Consider the following 18,429-nt stretch of genomic DNA (forward strand, 5'->3'; position numbering starts at 1 on the left):
ACAATAGATGTGCTCAATACTGCAGAGTTCACATTTTTTTGGTTTCCCTACAGAGAGTCCTGCTTTTTTGATTGTAACCATCTGAACTGAAGGGCTACTGAGAGCCGAAAAGTCAAACATCTTTAACCGTTTGCAATCAAAAGACTACTTTTCAGATCGATCAGATTTTGCACTTTTAACGTAATTACGCCAAATGAATTTTTAAGAGCTCATTTTTTTGTAATTCTGTGAAAAAGCAAAGCTTTTTGACATGACTCTTCATGTTGCTCTTCTATTATTCCAGTGGAGTTGTTTTGGATGGAGGAACTAGTTGCGTCGGTGTGTACATTCCTGAGATCAAACCAATGAGCTCATTTTGTGGGATATTTAGAAAAAAGGATGAGGTCACCGGTGATTCTGATTTACAGCAGATGTGGGAAATGTTGTGCACCTCCATGTTTGTTTAATGGTGACGGGGGAAGGGTTTAAGGACATGTACACCGAGCTATCGCCGGCCAATCCAGTTCCCACTTTACAACTTTTGGAAAATTTTAGCTTTTGCGGTGTGTGGGCTGGGTTAACTTTATTTTTCCACATTTTCAGCATGTTATTAAACTTGAGTAAAGATCTAACATTCTTGGTCAGGAAGGATATTTTTCCCTTCTTTCTTTTCAGTGTCTTACCTGTTGCTACTGTTACGTGCTTTATCTGCCCACGGTCTCCTGCAAACTCCTGGGGGTGGGCACGTGGGTAGAGGTGGAGGAGGAACGGAGGGCAAAGGAGGCAAGTTCCTTCTTCCCTTTCCCAAGAAAGGCCCTGAAGCTGGGGTGGCGGGCGGCGTGTGGTGCTGGAAGGTTCTTTGAGGTTTAGGGAGAGGGTTTATAGATGGAGCACCTGGCTCATTGTACACATTCTCTGAATCTCCATCCCTCCATCTCCGTGTCCCACTAGGTCGAGCCATGTCAAAAGTCCCAAAAATGGGCTCATTGCCCCTCTTTTCTGTCTCCTCCAGCTCTTCCTTAGAGGGAGGACAGAAGTAATTCCCTGGGAATGCCAGTGAAGGTCTGTCAGGAACCTCCTTTGTTGCCTTCTCTAGTTTCTTAACATGAGTTAAAACACTTTTCTTGTCTTGGGGTTGTTCTGTTGGCTTAGAAGCCCGAAATTCCCTCTCTACCATCACTTCTCTGTCTTTGTTTGCTGGGGCTTCTGGGGATTTAGGTCTCGAATCCCCCAGCTTACCAACATTCTCCTTCCCCGAGTCTTGTCTGTCCCAGCTGACAAACCTCTTGCTGTCTGTCCTTTGGACTTCTGTAGTTTTGGATTCCTTTTTCCTCACTGTCTCAGCTTCCTTCAGTGTCGCACTTAGTGGACATGTTCCTGAAATAGTTACTGGGACAGACTCCTTCTTGCCCTCCCACTGGGATATCTTATCACGGATGCTGGCGGTTTTGGCTCCTGCTGGGCTCTTGTTGTGGTTCAGCTTAGCGCACAGCCCGTTTTCCATGTTGGGAGCCCGTGGGTCAGTAGCAGGAGTCGTGGCTCTCCTGTGAGCCAGCATGGAGTCAGGAGGACCTGGGCTGAGGAGAGGAGAGAGGTGATTCTTTATGGACACAGCGGTGTCCCTCCTGTCTCTGTCCACTGGTGACCCACACACCTCTTTGGGCTGGGGCACCACTGCTGACGGAGCCTCGCCAAGCTTCAAGCCACAGCACTGGAGCCTAGGAAGGAAAGATACGGAAAGATGAGCGTGCACACAAATTAAAGGAGAAAAAATACTAGAGAGACATGGCAGTAAATCAGTTAATTAAGAAACCTGTACACGGAACTAAAGGACACAATTAAATCTCATTATTGTTTGATTTTAATGCAGACACAATGAAGAACCAAAATGAAAATAGCAAAACACATGGTAAACTCTGCATTTATACCAGCGTCTTGCGCAATGACACTTCAGATGAGCCCCTGACATTATTAGAAGAAGCTGCACACACTAATACACTTTTGACAAAGCCATAATATGGAAAAGGCCAACAGAGAACACAAAAATACTTCAAAAATAACATCTCAAAAAAACCACACACTATTCAGACAAGCTCTCCTTAAACCTGTCAAAAAGTTTAGAAATTCAACTCGACACATGACTGCAAGACTACAAAATGTTTGTTATAGATTATGATCTTCCATAACCAGAGCTTTTATGTCATGTGGGACAAAAGAAAAGGTTCAGTCGTTCTGAAACAGTGTATTACAGTTTTTAGGAAGGAAGTTTTCTGCAAGCTTGAACAAGAAGAAAACAAAAGATGCAACCAGACTGTGTGGAAGGAGCGAAAGGAAACCGAAAGAGAAAGAAAGGCAAAAGCTGCAGGCTTTTCTTGGTAAAGCAGCAGTGAGAACTATGTAGATTAAAAAAAACAGAGGGAGGGATTACATTGGACTGTTGTCAAATCTAATAATGAATTGTGCAATATTTTTTTTTAAATTGTCCACTTCCGCTTTTACTGTACACAGCAGAGAATCTTAAAATTGGCCACACAATCCCAGTGCTTACGGTTCCACCCAAACCGAGCTTTGTTTTACGGGCCAAACAGGAATTCTTGTTAAAAGAGTTCAAACATCTGTTGGGTGCCTCTGTCTCAGCTGTGATTCACTCCTGGAACATTACTGAGTCATGACTGTTTGAACTCTGGGTTTGAGGGTCAAAGTTTACGAGCTACACACAAAGCTATTTCTGGAGAGGGAGATGCAAGTATGCGCAGATGACGAGAGGGAGCTAAGTGTGGACGTGCATCCTTTCTTTTCCGCTCCTGACCCACAAAACTCTGTTCTAGCCCAAAAGCCTATTCATCAAATGACTTGAATTTCCAACAAACAGAGGAAATGTGGCCTTGCTGGGTGACTTCTGATGACATTGCTGGATGTGAAAACCAACAGTCATGCAATCTAGAGGAAATCTCCAGGGAGGGGGAGGGGGGAATTACTTTCCTCAAAGACCTTCAAAGACAAGGCAAAACTTGATGAAAATATGATCACGGAGGAAAAGATATAATTCTCTTCCAAATTAGGAAGGTCAATAAAAAACAAAAGTTAAGGAGAGCCAGATTAGGTAGAGACAAGTGACTGAGTTACAGAAAAAGTGGAGCCAAAGAAGAAAAAAAATGGTAGTCTAACAATAAATAGCGGACATTTACTGCAATGTAACTAAGGGCAGATTCAGGGTCACCTGGGACAGCTCTAACGCTGTGCATTATTGAAAAGGAAGGTTTTAAGCCCAATCTTAAAAGTAGAGATGGTGTCTGTCTTCCACATCCAAACTGCGAGCTGGTTCAACAGAAGAGGGACCTGGAAGATGAAGGCTCTGTCTCTCATTCTGCTTTTAAATACTCTAGGAACTAGAGTGTGCCATCCTAGAGCAAAGTTCTCTATGAGGGTGATACGGTACTTTCGGTGGGTCTCTGAGGGTGGAAAGGAGGCTACTGCAGGAGTGTTTGAAATGGACAAAAATATTCATCGGCTTTGGACTTTTCCCTGAGAGAAATGTCTGGAACCTTTTGAGCAACTGTGACTGGCATGGCAGGCCCTCAAAACAACAGACATCAAAATCTTCCACCCCTATTGGCACAAACAAAAAGGAAAATCCCATCATTATAATCTAAATAGAAACTAATGAATGCTGTAAGGATGACAGAAGGGGCCTTGGAGAGTGGTCATGGACGCATCAGACAGTGGCAGCAGGGGGGCAGTAACAGTATCAAGATGCCAGATGGCTGCCTCTGCCCTGTTCTGCTCCCCTTCCCTGCTATTGTTGTACTGTTGAGCTTAATGAAAAGGGGGGTCTCCTCCTTGCTTAAGTCCACTTCAGAGTTTTCTGTTGGCTATGGGACCATTTCTTGAAATTTGGAGGAAGTTGTGCTTTGGCCAGCTAGTATGTTCCACTACTGGCATTAACCGTACAGTTATTTATTTGGGGTGGCTGTGGTTCAGGTGGTAGAGCAGGTCATTTTACCAACTGGAAGGTTGGTGAAGTGATCCACGGCTCCTACTGTGTCAAAGATACTGAACGCCCAATCAGTTTCCCCGAACACAACCATTGGAGTGTGTTTGAATATCATTGTGTGTGTGATTAGGTTGCAGTAAAAAGTGAGTAGAAAGAAAGTGTATAGGTACCAGTCTATTTACCATTCGTATATCGAAGCTCCTCAATTAATTTCATAATGACAGATGAGTGTGTAACATCAAACTTATTTCACAGAGGTAAATGTCCTTGTTTAGGAGGACAAAACAAACACCATACAAGTTGGAATCAGATACCATACTACACGATATCACAGAAGCAAAATGGCAACCTATTCAATTGTCTTTTAAGGCACCCACCCGTTGACTGATTGGTAGATGCAGTTGTCAGTGTTTGTACAGAGCAGCAGGGCCCTCCCACCGGTCATGGTGCTAGCAGCTGGCATCCTGAGAAGACAGGTAAAAAAAAAAAAGAGAGAGAGAGAGACGGTCAGCCAGTCAGTCAGAAAGATGGAGTGTCTATTAAAAAGGAAAACAGAATTATATTTCAGCTTGCAGGTCAAAAAGTTACAAAAAAAACAGTATAAGCAAAAATATTTCAGCTTGTATTTTTTCTCATAAATAGGCAGACATATAGATTGATGAACGAGGACTGGGTCAAAAGAAGATGCTCCTTTCGAGGACTCTCTTAGGGAGTGGTGTGTGAAAGTAAACTACCAAATGGCTCAAACAAATCTCTTATTTTAAAACTCCTTTTTGAAGACAGCTGCAGAAAAGCAGACCTCACAGACTGCATGGAATACCACCAAACTACCATTCCTCACTTGGTCAGTAATTGGAGAATAGCACTGAAAAACGCCTAAACAGCCAACAGGCATATTAGGTTCCCATTAGCCATGTGGCATTATGGAAAAATACAAAAAAAGAAAAGAGAACCACACTGTAATGCAATTAAGATCCATTAGGATTATATCGGCGGTGGTGAGACAGGAGCACTCAACTTTTTATGTTATCCTCAGCGTTTTGCCCTTTTTTGCATTTGCCAGATCAGATTTCTGATGCACTGCAGCACACACACACATTTTGTTTTTGCACATTACTTCTTTCATTTCTGACAAGAGCTTCCGTAATTTGTTGTCTATCTTCCAGCCACACATTTTCCTGCTGTTGTTTATCACAGGAAAGTAGTGCCGATGCGAGGGTGAGGGGACGTGCTCAGTTTTAAATTATTACTGGGTCCATTTGTCAGCGCACAATGAAACCAGATCCACTTGGAGCGCAGCAAGGCCATCCATATGCAACACTGAACTGGAGCCACTGGTGCACAGTGCTCATTGCTTGGCCTGTAAACACTGGTGGAGGGCTGGCATGAAGCAATAGGCCCTGGCCTTTTGCTTCTGGCAAGTAGTAGTAGACGCAAGGAAAAAAAGAGATAGTTCAGGGCCAAGTCCTGCTGTATTCATGCTTTTAATTCTACAGTAAATTCACAAAGCCACTAATACATGCATTGCCACCCTGCTGCATAGCCAAACACAAAACCCCATATGAAAATACACCTACATAGACTTCTACATCCTGCCAAGGAGTCCATATGCCAGGCCCACACGCGGATTTATGTGTTTGACTTCTACCACATGTGCTCGGATACTTAGAGGTGTTTGCAGGCCGTTAAACATTTCCTGGCCTGGCTCTCCCTCTCTGAGGGGTATGTGAGCCAAATTGACCCAAATTCCACAAATTGTTGTCCTAACTGCTAGTGAGGGGGGAGACTCCAAAAAAAAAGTCAAAATATCAAATGAAAAAAAAGTAAATTGCAAAATAATATAAATAGCTGAACTCTTCCCTGAGCTAATAGCATAAATAGCCCTCAGGTTTTTGCTTTATGTGTTTTTCTCTTTGAGAATGAAAGAGCAAATGGAGTATGAGGAAGAGTTGTGGTCTGGTCTGATTAGAAGCTGACCACAGGAACAATGTGTCATCCTTTTTAGCTTCTAGCTTTTGCCCACAGCTCAAGCCATTCATTCTTTTGTGTTTAGCTCCCCATCAGTCCGAAGCCTAGCCCCCGAGGGAGGAGGAGGAGGAGGAGGAGGGAGGTTTGCATCAGCCATCCACTGGCCTGTAGGCCCAAATTATTTTCAGCTGTGAGCTGAGCGGGGTCACATGTTTGAGGAGAAACATCAAGTGATTTTTTTTCTTCCTCCCCCACCTGATTATTTTCTTCTTACAAGAAAACCCCAAAAAAGAAACGAAGAATAGAAATCCAGCATGGAAAAGAGGGTGGGCGCGGAGAAGCATGAAGACTTCCACAGGGATGTTATGCCGTAATTAAACTGTAAAACTTTTACGATTTAATTCTTTTCTGTGTTGCAGAAGGGCGTTGCATGTCACGAGGGGGAAGGGGGTGGGGTGGATGGAAGACAGGAACAGAGGAGAGCAGTGGTGGTGCAGCTGGAGAGACAGGGGTTGTCAAAGCCAAAGAGGAAAGTAGATATTGCAAAGAAAAATATGAGTATACTGTTGCACTGTGAAAACAGTGCATGCTTTTAGGCTGTCCCACTTCATTGTTAGGATCCCCAAGGCCAAAATTCTCAGCCTTAAAAGGTAATTTGGTATTTTCACGCGATTCTGTCTTACTGGATTCTAACATTTTGACTGATGCGCTTCCCAGCACTTGCCTGAACCTGACGAGCAGCAGTGTATTGTATTCACAGCTTGTAAAAGCGGTAAATTCGACAGCATTGCTGGTTTTACAGCATTCGGTTACTGAGGAAACTTTTCTGGGAGGGTGCTAAGGCTTTTGTCTGCAACATCTATTGGCAGCCATTGTTAACGCTGACCTCTAGAAAAAAAGATGGCCGCCATAACAATGCAGAGGTTGAGAGAAGTCATCTGCTGAGACCAATAAAAACATCACGGGGAAACTGCGACCCAAAAGACCTCTACCTGCCCCGCCCCCTTCAGCCTCTGTCCTGTGATGTGTGACAGGCTGCACATGTGGGGCAGAGGAAATGGAAGGAGTACTGTTCATCCTCAGCTGCGTGGATGACACAGGAGGGGAAAATCGCCTGGAATGGAGATAATTGTCTGATGTTTATGACAATTATGGTTTGGATACCAAGTGATTTATCTACAAACAGTACTTCTGCTGCATTCTGTCATGCACTGACTCTATTGCTGTTTCTAATATTTATATTATTCATCCAGCGATCTGAAGAAAAAATCAATGACAAAAATATATCTAACAAAGGACAAATTTCAAAGCAGTCATGGACTCAGGATGGAAAGAGTCTTGGTGGTTGGTAAACACTACACAGCACTAAATACCTTTAAACCTTTAAACCTTAAAAGATAACAGAAGCTGGTGTCAGAGGTAGGGCATCAGAGCCAAGCATCAGTTGCATAACAAACCCCGTGGGAGATTTTATCAGCAGATGGGCCCTCGGTATCTGGACACGGACAGATTCACATAAACACACCGAAAATATACCACAGAGAGAGGGATGTTGCTTATGTTGCTAAATGTCAAAAAATACACGCTGAATATAATGGTAAATGTACATATAAGAGAGAGAACAGTTTTTAAACATGTTTATGGTTGTGGTAAAAAGCCTCTCAGTTCTCAGGTATAATGGTCCAGTGCTTACCAGGTCTTAAAATTAGGTAAACACAACGAAAAAGTGACATATTGCACGGTGTAATTCTTTATTTACTAAAAATAAGCCAAAATGCAGAAGCACTCTGTGAAAATCTAAGTATAATAATAATCATTAGTAACTATTTTTGCGTGACTTCATCACTCTCTTGTATCATCATGGAACAAATTTGGCCCACACTTATTTTTCAATTCATTCGGGTTTGCGGCCATTCATTTATGCACAGCTCTCTCAAAGTCCTGGCATTTCAATCAGGTTGAGGTCTGGGCCATTCCAACACCTTGATTGTTTTCTTTTTCAGACATTCTTTTGCAGATTCACTGCTGTGCTCTGGATCATTATCCATTATCATTATCAGCTGTCAAAGACAGCTTCACATTTGACTGTAGAATACTTGCTATACTGCTATACAGAGGAGGTCATGATCAACCCAATGAATGCAAGGTGCCCAGGTCCTATGGCTGTGAAATATCCTAAATATTCACCCCTCCAAAAGGTTCACCATGCTTGACAGTTGGTGTGAGGTGTTTGTGCTGACATGCTCTGTTTGATTTTTGCAAAATGTGTCGCTGTGCATTATGGCCAAACATGTCCACTTTGGAGACACTGTTTCAGAAGTCTTGTGGTTTGCTAAGAATTTTGAGTAATCCCTACATCAAGTGTTTTTCCAAGGTATGCTGTTATATGTTATATGATATATGTTAGCAAGCACAAAAAATTACCCAGCTAGACACACAGCAGTCCTTTCATAGATGATGCTGAACTCAATTATTTGATGACAATGTATTGATGCTTACACAAATTTTCTACGCAAGGATCTACTTGTTTGACTAGTCATATATGGTAAATGGTAAATGGCCTGTATTTATATAGCGCTTTTCTAGTTCCTAAGGACCCCAAAGCGCTTTACACAACCAGTCATCCACCCATTCACACACACATTCACACATATATAGAAGTTGACCTAGTCTTTGCTATGAAGTGCAAATATATTTTTATGCATTCAGACAGTGATATTACCAGTCTTACTTTTCTAACTTGGCAGAATATTATTTTTTTTGTACTTTTGCTCCAAAAATCATCTCAGGTGTTGATATTTGGTGATAACTTGACAAAATGTTGCTATTGGAATGAAACCTTTATCAGACTCTATGCAGGGGGTGCTGTCAGTGTTTCACTCTCTGCTTCATCAGACCTTTAAGTCACTGTCAGCAAGCTGTGGGCCGGCTGCTGTTATCAAACTCGGGAGGCCTGTCTGCCTCTTCTCTACAGCTGCTTCTCATAAAGATTTCATCCTCCTCTCCGTCTCTCTGTCCAGCCCTGCAGGAACAGCTAACACCATGACATCATCATTCCTCACTTGTCCTTCCCCAAACTTGTTCTTTTCTCTCTGTCACTGCGAAATACCTAAAAAGGACAAAATTACTCAGAGCTCACACTTCATTTCACAGATATCACAGCTTGGAGTAAATACAGCAAAGTAACTTTGGGTGGATAAACTACTGGAGTTAGCCTTTACATAACACTAAAAAAATTATTGCCCAAAATGTGAGTTATAGCAAGTAAAGAAGAGACGATCATTCATGTTCTTCTGATTCTTTCTGCAACCAAGGCAGAGCTGGAGACCGTATCCCTTACATGATGTGGTTCAGTATACGACGTGCCAAAGCCGTGCCTGTGATCAATTTAACACTCCACTGCACATTTAGCCAGGTTCTTCTGGAATGGCAAACTTGGTGGTTTTTTTCCTAACCGTCCTTCACTCTTTTATTTCTCTCTTTCATTACCGCTCTTTCATTCCTACTTAGTCTTAAAGTTGCGGGGAGCAAAGTATGATGCAGAGGAAGAAGCAAAGGAAAAAGGGGGCGGGGTTTAATACTTTGCCCACTCTCTTCCATACAGAAAGCAGAAATCATGTAGAGCCAATTTATTGTGAGGCATATGTTAGGAATCCCAACTGGCACGCTGCCTTGAGCCCTTGCAGGGCTTGGAAAGGTTGTGCCTGATTCTTAAAGAAGTAGGGCAGAACGGTTTGATGGTAAAGGAAAAAATGTACAGAGAGGAAGAGGAGGAGATGGTCTGGCAAATAAAAAATGGAATTTTATCACAACTCTGCAGTCTCCCTCTCTCTGCTTCTCTCTTTGTGTCCTGTTCAGGGCCCCTGCTGCTTTTCCAAGCTGATTCCATAGCAAGGCCTTGGAGAAAATCCAAACAGAAAGACTCTGACTATGAGTGCCCGTGTACAATATTTGGCCACGCACAGAAACACTTTTACAAGCCTGGAAAGTGCCCACTCACCGACAAACACACATATGCACACACATTGTGCAACGTGCTGTCCAAACCCATTGATAATCCCCCTGCCCCGCTGTGGTGTGTCCCCTTGGCCCTCTCCCTCCATTGTAAGAGGAGGATGGACGTGAGACAGCATTGAAACTGGGTTAGCCTCAAAAGCAGACAGGAACTGTGGGGGGATACCATAAACAATTAATTTCTCCCTGTGTGTGTGTTTTTGCTTATCAGTCCATTCTAAATATACCATTGTATCCATTGTTATATTTCTAATGTCGCATATACTGTATAGCATTTCTTGTTATTGTGGTTGTCATTTTTAACAAGAGACTCCCGATGACTGGTGTCTAGAGTCTATCCCACTGGGAGCTGGGATCATGGACCAAAATATTACCTCAGAAAATGTAAACAAATCTTAATTATGACTGGGGTGACAAAGAAAGCCACTGCAGGCGCAATTAGGGCGTGAAGGCACAGCCATGCAACAGAATGCGACACCATTTGTGAGGCTTTTTCACACATCAAGTGAGTACTTATTTATTTGTTTGTCTTTGTGCACTCATATGAATAGGAAATGTGATTCAGTTCGCCGGAAGCTTAAGTAAGAGCAACCTCCTGAAATGAAGTCATTGGGCTTTTCCGCACAAAGTGTTTCTGCTTACAAATTCACCCCATACAGTAAGAACTTGGGTTTGCTTTTGATAAATGGGACAACTTTGGCTACCACAAGGTCAAAATGGCAACAAGCAGAAGGAAAACTCCACACAAGCTCAGCAAAATCCTCCCCAAAAGTCCTTCGCACTTGATCTCCACTTGTCAAGAGTTTATAAATGATTCATCTCAGGCTTTTAACTCCATTAGAATTTGTGGCTTCCATTTTTCATGTGGTTAGCAGGTCAGTCGTACACTAAAGACTTAAATGTGATATTGTGATTATGTTTGGGAGAACGTTTAAACACTGTTTGCAAGATAAATGCTGAAAATCAGATTGATCCTCTGAGTCTTTCTTTTTAAAAACTCAACTGACCCGGTGGAAAATTGCAAAATGAAGTATTTCCTCCATCTTAACAATGGATTTTACTAATCAACAACACAAGCTCAGAGGCTACTAAGAGGCATTAACTATCTCCATCAGTGAAGAAAAGCTTCGTGAACAAAATGAGAAGAAAAAATAGAAGTGAAGGATGATGAGCCTGACTTGTAGGCATAGCAAACAAATCTCTTTTTCTTTCTATCCCCCCATCTGGGAAAGCGTGTCGTATTTCTTCTCCTTGCAGAGGTGGAGCATCTGTTCGCCAAATCCCTCCCATGGACTTGTCAGCCCCTCCTGTCCACTGACACAAAGCTCCCATCAGCACAGCTCTGACTCATCCCCAGTCTGCTCCCAATTACCCTTCTGGCTCCAAAGACCAAAGACCTTGCCAACTCATTCCAAGGCCAATTTTCAGCTTTCAGTTTGGCCTACATTACCCCCATAACATTGTCCCTGTTAAGTCCAAAATAGGGTACCTTTACAGCTAATACACCACTTTAGTTTGAGCAAACCTGGAAGAATGTAGTTTAAATCTCAAAGTGCTCAAAAAGTGCTTTTGGGATTTTCTGCATAACTAGAATGACATTTTTCAGTTCAATTCAATTCTGTTTTGTTTATATAGCACCAAATCACAAAGCAATTGCCTCGAGCCACTTCACTTTGTAATGTAACGGCCCTACAACACTAGAAAGAAAACCCCAGCAATCAAATGACCCCCTATAAGCAAGCACTTGGCAACAGTGGGAAGGAAAAACTCCCTTTTAACAGGAAGTAACCTCAGACAGGACCAGGCTCAGGGAGAAGCAGCCATCTGCCACAACCAGCTGGCGCTGAGGGGATAGAGACAGGACAAAAGACAGAACACATTTTCAACACCAAACTCAAGGAAGGAGTGTCAGAAAAAGACAATCTGATAGTCACAAACTACTCAGTGACTCACCAGATGTGCAGAGGTTAGAAATTAAAATGTAAAACATTCAGCTCCTATCCCACAAATACAATGGGATTGCCCTATGCTAAGAAACAAGGTCTCGGTCTAGGAGCACCTGTAGTTGCAGCTCATATAAATTATCACTTACATAGTAAGTATGGTCTTTGACAGGAAATCTTGCCAAACAAAAGGCAATGAGACTTTCTATTTGATGTGATGAATTTCAGCGGATGATTTCTTAACACCCGCAAGTAGCATAGCGATAGAGGCGCCTCTTACGCACACTTACTGCTGTCACACAACCATAGATGTCTATGTTTTACCAAGCCCTCGAAGAGATGGAAACAATCCCAGGGCATGACACCTGAGACCTGGCTCTGCTATCAACAGCACCCAAGGGGCCAGGATTTTACAGACATGCGAGGAAGCGTCACTTTATACGCCATAATTCATGTGGGGAAAACACATCCAACAGTAAGCAGCATTTATGGCTATCTGATATTATACTGTGCTGACACACAATGTGGGTTTCTTGAGCCTAATGGTAAAACCTTTCCTCTCGGAGAAAGCTTCAGCCTGCGCGAATGTGCTGCAGTGAGTGGACTTACACATCCTTTCAACAATAACCTGGCTTCTTGAGCACACTAACATTATCCTCTGGGCCCCTGATCAAATTTCTCCTCAAAGCCACAGTCTCTGAGTTGAGCTCCAATGTCAAAAAATCCTCTCTCTCTCTCTCGTTCTTTCTCCTTCCTGTTTTTTTCACGGTTTCATATTTTAAGGGTTTCACTTGAGAATTCCCACCAGAGATCCCACCCCCCCATCCCATCCCCTGCTCCTCTGCATGCCTGCACAGAAACAGATTTTTGTAATTCGCCGCCAATCCCTGGGGGAGCTGAAAAAGGCGAGAGCTTGGGAAAGTGCTCTTCTGGAGTGCAAACTCCAGAGTCAGAGCTGACGTTTTTGACCTCCACACACCCCTTGACCGACAACTGCGAGCCTGGGCCGAGCGCGCTGGTGGATGAAGAGAGTTTAGCACCAGCGGAGCAAGCCAAAGTAAACTGATGTAAAGACGTGCATTTCCGCTTTCGTGTCTTCAAGAAGAAAGGTGTTTCATTTTGTCAGTTCATCTAACTGATTTATAATTTCTGTATGATACCAGAGTCACTGAAAAACTTACAAAGAAGAAACTTGTGCAAAAATGTATTCTGTTTTTTTAGTTAAATATTGCTAAACTAGAACTGCAAACCAGCCAATAAAGCTTTGAACTGTATTGCAATAAAATACAGAAATTACATTATGAAAACCATAATTAAGCTGGAGACAGACAAAGAGACAACTACTACTTTCTCTCCATCTAACAAGACAGTGCTTAGATGTGATTTGGTATGATCAAAGCTGCTCTGTGTCTGCAGATTGTCTGGGGCATCTACTCATTATGTTGTTACACTTTGATGAAATCTCCAGCTCCAGGTCCAGATAAAGTATTGTTTTAATTGTCATTTTAGAGTAGATCACTAAATTCACAGGTAAACAACCTGTAAATTTAGAAAAGAGAAGAGATTCAAACTGTGCACTAACCTTTTCCCACTTTGCTTGGAATGCCCATCATAACAAGGCAACCTGAGCCCAAATCAATGAGGTGTACAGCCACATTATAATTACACTTTGAACCCAGATGGACACATTCCTTTCCAGACTGCAGCCTTCTCCACCTACAAGTATGTTTTTTACTCCCACCAAGTTGGGGATGTTAAGCAAAGAGTAAATGCATGTTTCTTCTTAAACACAGTGTTTGTAGATGTGCATGGAAAGGTTTTGTACCAGTGAGGCTGTAAACGTTCTCGCCTGTATTTCCATGTCTTTGTTTGAATCTGTCTGCGCCTGTTTTTCTGCATGTGTGTGCGCATGTGCGTGCATGTGTGTGTTCGGGTTTATGCCACACGCCGCCAACGGGCACAGGCTACAAAGCCACACGGGGCTGGCACTTTGGTTTGGATGGTGGTTGTCAGCACTGGTTTTCCCGTGATGATTTTCCAAGGCCACATCTAACAACCTGCCATCCAGCTGCAGCTGCCTCTGTCTATGCCCATCTCTCTGCTAGAGATTCACATTCTGCACCGCTGTCTATGTAAACAGCGCAGCAGGACAGAAATTCGGCATGCCATGTCCTGTTAAACGTTCCAATTAGTGTCACAGCAACCATTTTCCCTCTGGCTGTGGTCAGAGCTCTTTTTAATATAAGTCAGACATTGAAAGAGAGAGAAGATGCCAGACAGAGCGACAGCTTGCATGCGAGAGGCTGGGGGCACCCAGATTTCTCTGTGTGTATTTGTGTGTGTTTGTGTCAAGGTTACGGGTGAACTTGAAAGCTATATGGCCAGCTGCCAACTGGATAAATGACTCCAGTATCCAGTGTGATGGTATGCATTATCCGTGCATAAATATATGCATTTATGTGAGTTGAAACAGGATTCCAGGTCTCTAAGATGGTACGAATTATTCTTGCATCCGTGTGTGTGTGTGTGTGTGTGTGTGTGTGTGTGTGTGTGTGTGTGTGTGAGAGAGAGAGAGAGAGAGAGAGAGAGAGAGAGAGAGAGAGAGGAGGTATCAAAGGTTGTTTTTTTTTTACTATGATTAAACCCATGGCCATCTAACAACATCACAGATAAATGCCCACTGCCACCACAACTTGGAAACCAGAGGAATTCTTTGACCATCGCTTGTTCTTTCAGGGTATGTCACTGTGGTAACAACGGCGGCTGTAGGAGATTGGCCTGGGGGGATCTTTAAGTTGCACGCCACCCTGCGGAGCAGCTGTCAAGAGCAGAGCGCCTATAAGAGGAGGGGTGGATGGGCCGTAACCTCCTAAAGGCCTGCTGTCACTTTTTGGAGTTGAAAACAATAGAGGAGACAGATGTCACGGACACACACACACACACACAGAGAAACACTGCTAAAATATGCACACAATACAGTGAAACTGCAGTACACAGATATGTGCACGGGCTTCATGTGTGCACAGCTGTCTGATACATTTGCAAAACAAATCCATGAAAAGTGTGGGTCCGCGTAAAAACAGGTCCGTAACAGTTAACTTTCTTGCAAAATAGAGACCTTTGCGTCAGCACGGAGCTAAAACGCTGCTTTCCTGGATGTACTCGTACTCTAGTGAGTCATTCCAATGAATCAAGACTTATTTCTCCACTTCAGTATGCATCCAAGTAAAAAAAAACAAGCCAGTGCACTCATGAAAGATGACCAATTTGTCACAATACTAAACATCTGGTGTTTCAGAATTCAGGACCCCCCCCCCCCCCCCCCCCCCCAAACACACACACACAATGAATACATGCTGATGAAACATTCTCTGAGTAGATTTAAGCCCTTGTGCTTTGCATGTGTTGATGTGTCTAAGTGTGTTTATCATGAGGGAACACATAGATGGACGCTGAGTGAAAATAACATGGATATGAGTGTGTCAGGATTTTGGTGTGAAAAGTCAAACAGGGAAAAGTGGAGCAAATGGCTGAGAGCAAAAATGAGTAACAGAGGAGGGGCATGACTGAAAAATAGGGAGGGTAGAAATCCTGTGTGATGAATGCAAAGTCACAAGTGCTGACTTTTCCTCTACAGTGCATATTGTCTTACACCGCAGCCATGAAGGCAATTAGCCTCCGATCTTAACTCAGAATGCAAAAATCCAATCTGCCAGGCCAGTTTGTGTATGATAGTAACACTACTACCAGACACAAACACAGAGACAGACACAATGTGTTTACAGGAAAAGACTGCAGCTCACTTATTATAAGTTTGCTGACTAGCAGACAGATGGTCCCTGTGTCTTTATCTCCAGCTCTATAAACCTTCTCTCTGCAACGCTGGGGGAGTCAGCCATTCTCAATTCAATAAACGTCCCAGCCTTACCCATTTAAGTGAACCTAAAGTACAGAAAAAAAAAAGTTTGGCTGCGCCTCAGTCAGAAATATAAATATTCCAGTGCTGCATGTTCCAAGGATTTTGTTCTTGGGTTTAATGATCACCCAACAGACTGAAATACTCGAGGAGACTTGAGGAATCCACTGGGATGGATTATATTGGCTGACTGATAGCCATCCTTTGCTTACAGGACATGGCAGACGATCCTTCAGTTTTACAATCTGCTTTGAAACAGAAAGTACTGTATCAAACTTATTATTGTCTCTTTGACCACTAGTGGCATAGTAGAGCAGTGTTTTTCATCCTGCGTGTGCACGCCATAGAATGCGTTGTTTTTATGAGACAGAAGTATTCACGTTTGGATAACAAGGTGGAGCGCAAAGTTATGAGCTAATGCTACCACGTATGGTTGGTAGCTGCATCTTTAGACTACATAGGTGCAAAGGACAGACAAATATAACCGCCTTATATGGGCATTTCTACTTCAACTGGCTTTCAACACAAAAAGCAACCATATTTGCTGAAGGAAACGGAGAGGAGATGTTACGGCTGGCGTTCCGCTTTCTTGGCAATACCACATATCATCAGTACAACAATGATGGAAAGATGAAGTTTCTCCAGCAAGTTTCGGAATATTTCCAAACAAATAAAATTTTGTAATGTTGTTTTAAGAGGTAGGAAATGCATTCAAGAATTTTGCTGAGAAAGAAGATAAACAAGACTGTGTTTGTTTACAGTGAATTTAACATCATGGTGCTTTTTTTATTATCTCCTGGGACATATCAACATATTACAGTAAGTTATAGTTTAACAATAATTCACAACGGTGACCTCTTTATATGTAGGTGGTGATTTTGTAGTATTAAATACTCTTTTTACAGCCATGCCACATATTCACTTTGCAGCATAGCCAACATTGTGATGCACTATATTTTCATTCATTCTTTTTTTTAAAAAAGACTCCTTCTGGTTGCTTTCTGTTTCTCCATGGTTACTGTGCAACTTGTCTATATATTTAAAGAGATACTTAACAGCTATTGATGTGGATATCTACATAATCCACACTGTCCTGTGAACCAGAGTCCAAAGATAAAAGGTTGCTAAACAGGAAAAACTGAAAAGAAGAAAAGTACTGTTGTGGACCTCTGTTTAATGACTACAGCACATACAGTATATTATAACATATGAACTGCAGGCTCTCAAGTGTAATGACATTTTATCCCAGCTCCAAACTCTCACTAATGCATACTCGTGCATACAGATCATTTCCCGATATTGGTAAGCTGACATTTTTCTGGAACTACCTGAGGTTTCCACCCAAGCTTGCCCCCTCACAACAACACAAGCAATGCATGAAGAGGTGCCTTTGTTCACCACGAAGAATGCTCATCTCACTTATCCCCTCTTTTCTGTCTCTCTCTCTCTCCCTTAACAAGCCAAGTTTGGAATGCAGCACACACTTTGACCATTATCCAAATTGTCACCAGACCATCTACCCACACGCTGTTTTCATTTAATAAACGCTGAGAGCTGACAACCGTTGAGCACGCATGTGCACAAACAGCTCACAGAGGTCCAGAGAGCTGAGATCCGTGGACTTGATTCAGATGTTTTTTTGACTGACTATTTGAGCAACACTCAGGATACCTTAACTGCAGCCAAAGCAGTCCGGGATAACCGGTGACTCATAAAAATTCAGAGGAAACCATACCCTAACTTCTGTCGTACATATTGCATTGAAGAAACATGGACGCGCTTTCTTTATACAAACAAGCATTATATGTGAGGACGACTTGTAAACGCACAAAGATTGCTTTAAATCCTTTGCCAATACTAATTTAAAAAAAACAAAAACCAAAAGTAGCAGTAGCTTCCCAGGAAAAAAGTTTTCACTTAGTTCAGTAAAAACAATAATTTATAGAAACATGTGAGAAATGAAATCTTACCTTTCTGAGCTGGGTGAGCCCTGGTGAAGTGCTCCTGGGGCAGTTTCTCATTTTGCGAATCCTGACCCCGCAGAAGACAGCATCCACTTGCATGCTTCCTTTGCATCAGAGTATTTTGCCTTTCTTCCTCTCTCTCTCTTCCTGAAGTTTGAGCAGCCTTACCCCTGCCTCTCACTTCTCTCACTTTGCATTGCCCTTGTCAGTACCTCCCACGTATACACACAGAAAAAAGACACTGGGTGCAGGGTACAAAAAATACTCTGAAAAAGTCACAAAGTTGGGGATATGCCTCCTCCTCCTCTGTTCTTCAGTCTTCTGCCTGCGAACTAAAACCTTTACGGCTCCTTATGCCGTAAACGCACACTCAGAGACTCCCTATCTCTCAGTGACACTGACTCGCTCTCTCTCTCTCGCCCCTTCTCAAACTTTTCCCACCCCTCCTTCCCTCGAGCCACCCCCTCCCCTTCTTCCTTCCTCCTCTCGCTCTCTCTCCTCCTTCTTCATTTTCCATCATCACCCCCCTCCCCCCCCACCACAACTCCTCCCACCCACCTAAACCCCCCACTGCTGAACTAATCTGCAGCTGGCCGGGTGATTGGAGCCCTGGTTGCTAGGGAAACCGAGTGGAGGGGGGAAAAAACTGAA

The 18,429-nt window shown here is 42.9% G+C and overlaps 1 protein-coding gene across 2 annotated transcripts in view; it reads right to left on the minus strand.

Annotated features, from left to right (window-relative positions):
- Positions 1-18,217, minus strand: part of LOC113026480 (DENN domain-containing protein 2A) — a 31,770-nt gene extending 13,553 nt beyond the window's left edge. Inside the window, exons 1-3 of one of the 2 annotated variants that reach the window (XM_026175321.1) lie at positions 17,785-18,217; positions 4,351-4,437; positions 663-1,697 (exon numbers count right to left, since the gene is read on the minus strand). In XM_026175321.1, coding sequence (XP_026031106.1) covers positions 663-1,697; positions 4,351-4,436 — 1,121 coding nt within the window. In that variant the 5' untranslated portion in view covers position 4,437; positions 17,785-18,217. Of the gene's footprint in view, positions 1-662; positions 1,698-4,350; positions 4,438-17,784 lie in introns of those variants that run through there. The other variant, XM_026175322.1, reaches the window with a different exon arrangement.
- Positions 18,218-18,429: the final 212 nt, after the last annotated feature.

This window comes from Astatotilapia calliptera, chromosome 7, assembly GCF_900246225.1.
Source record: "Astatotilapia calliptera chromosome 7, fAstCal1.2, whole genome shotgun sequence".
Classification (NCBI taxonomy): domain Eukaryota; kingdom Metazoa; phylum Chordata; class Actinopteri; order Cichliformes; family Cichlidae; genus Astatotilapia; species Astatotilapia calliptera.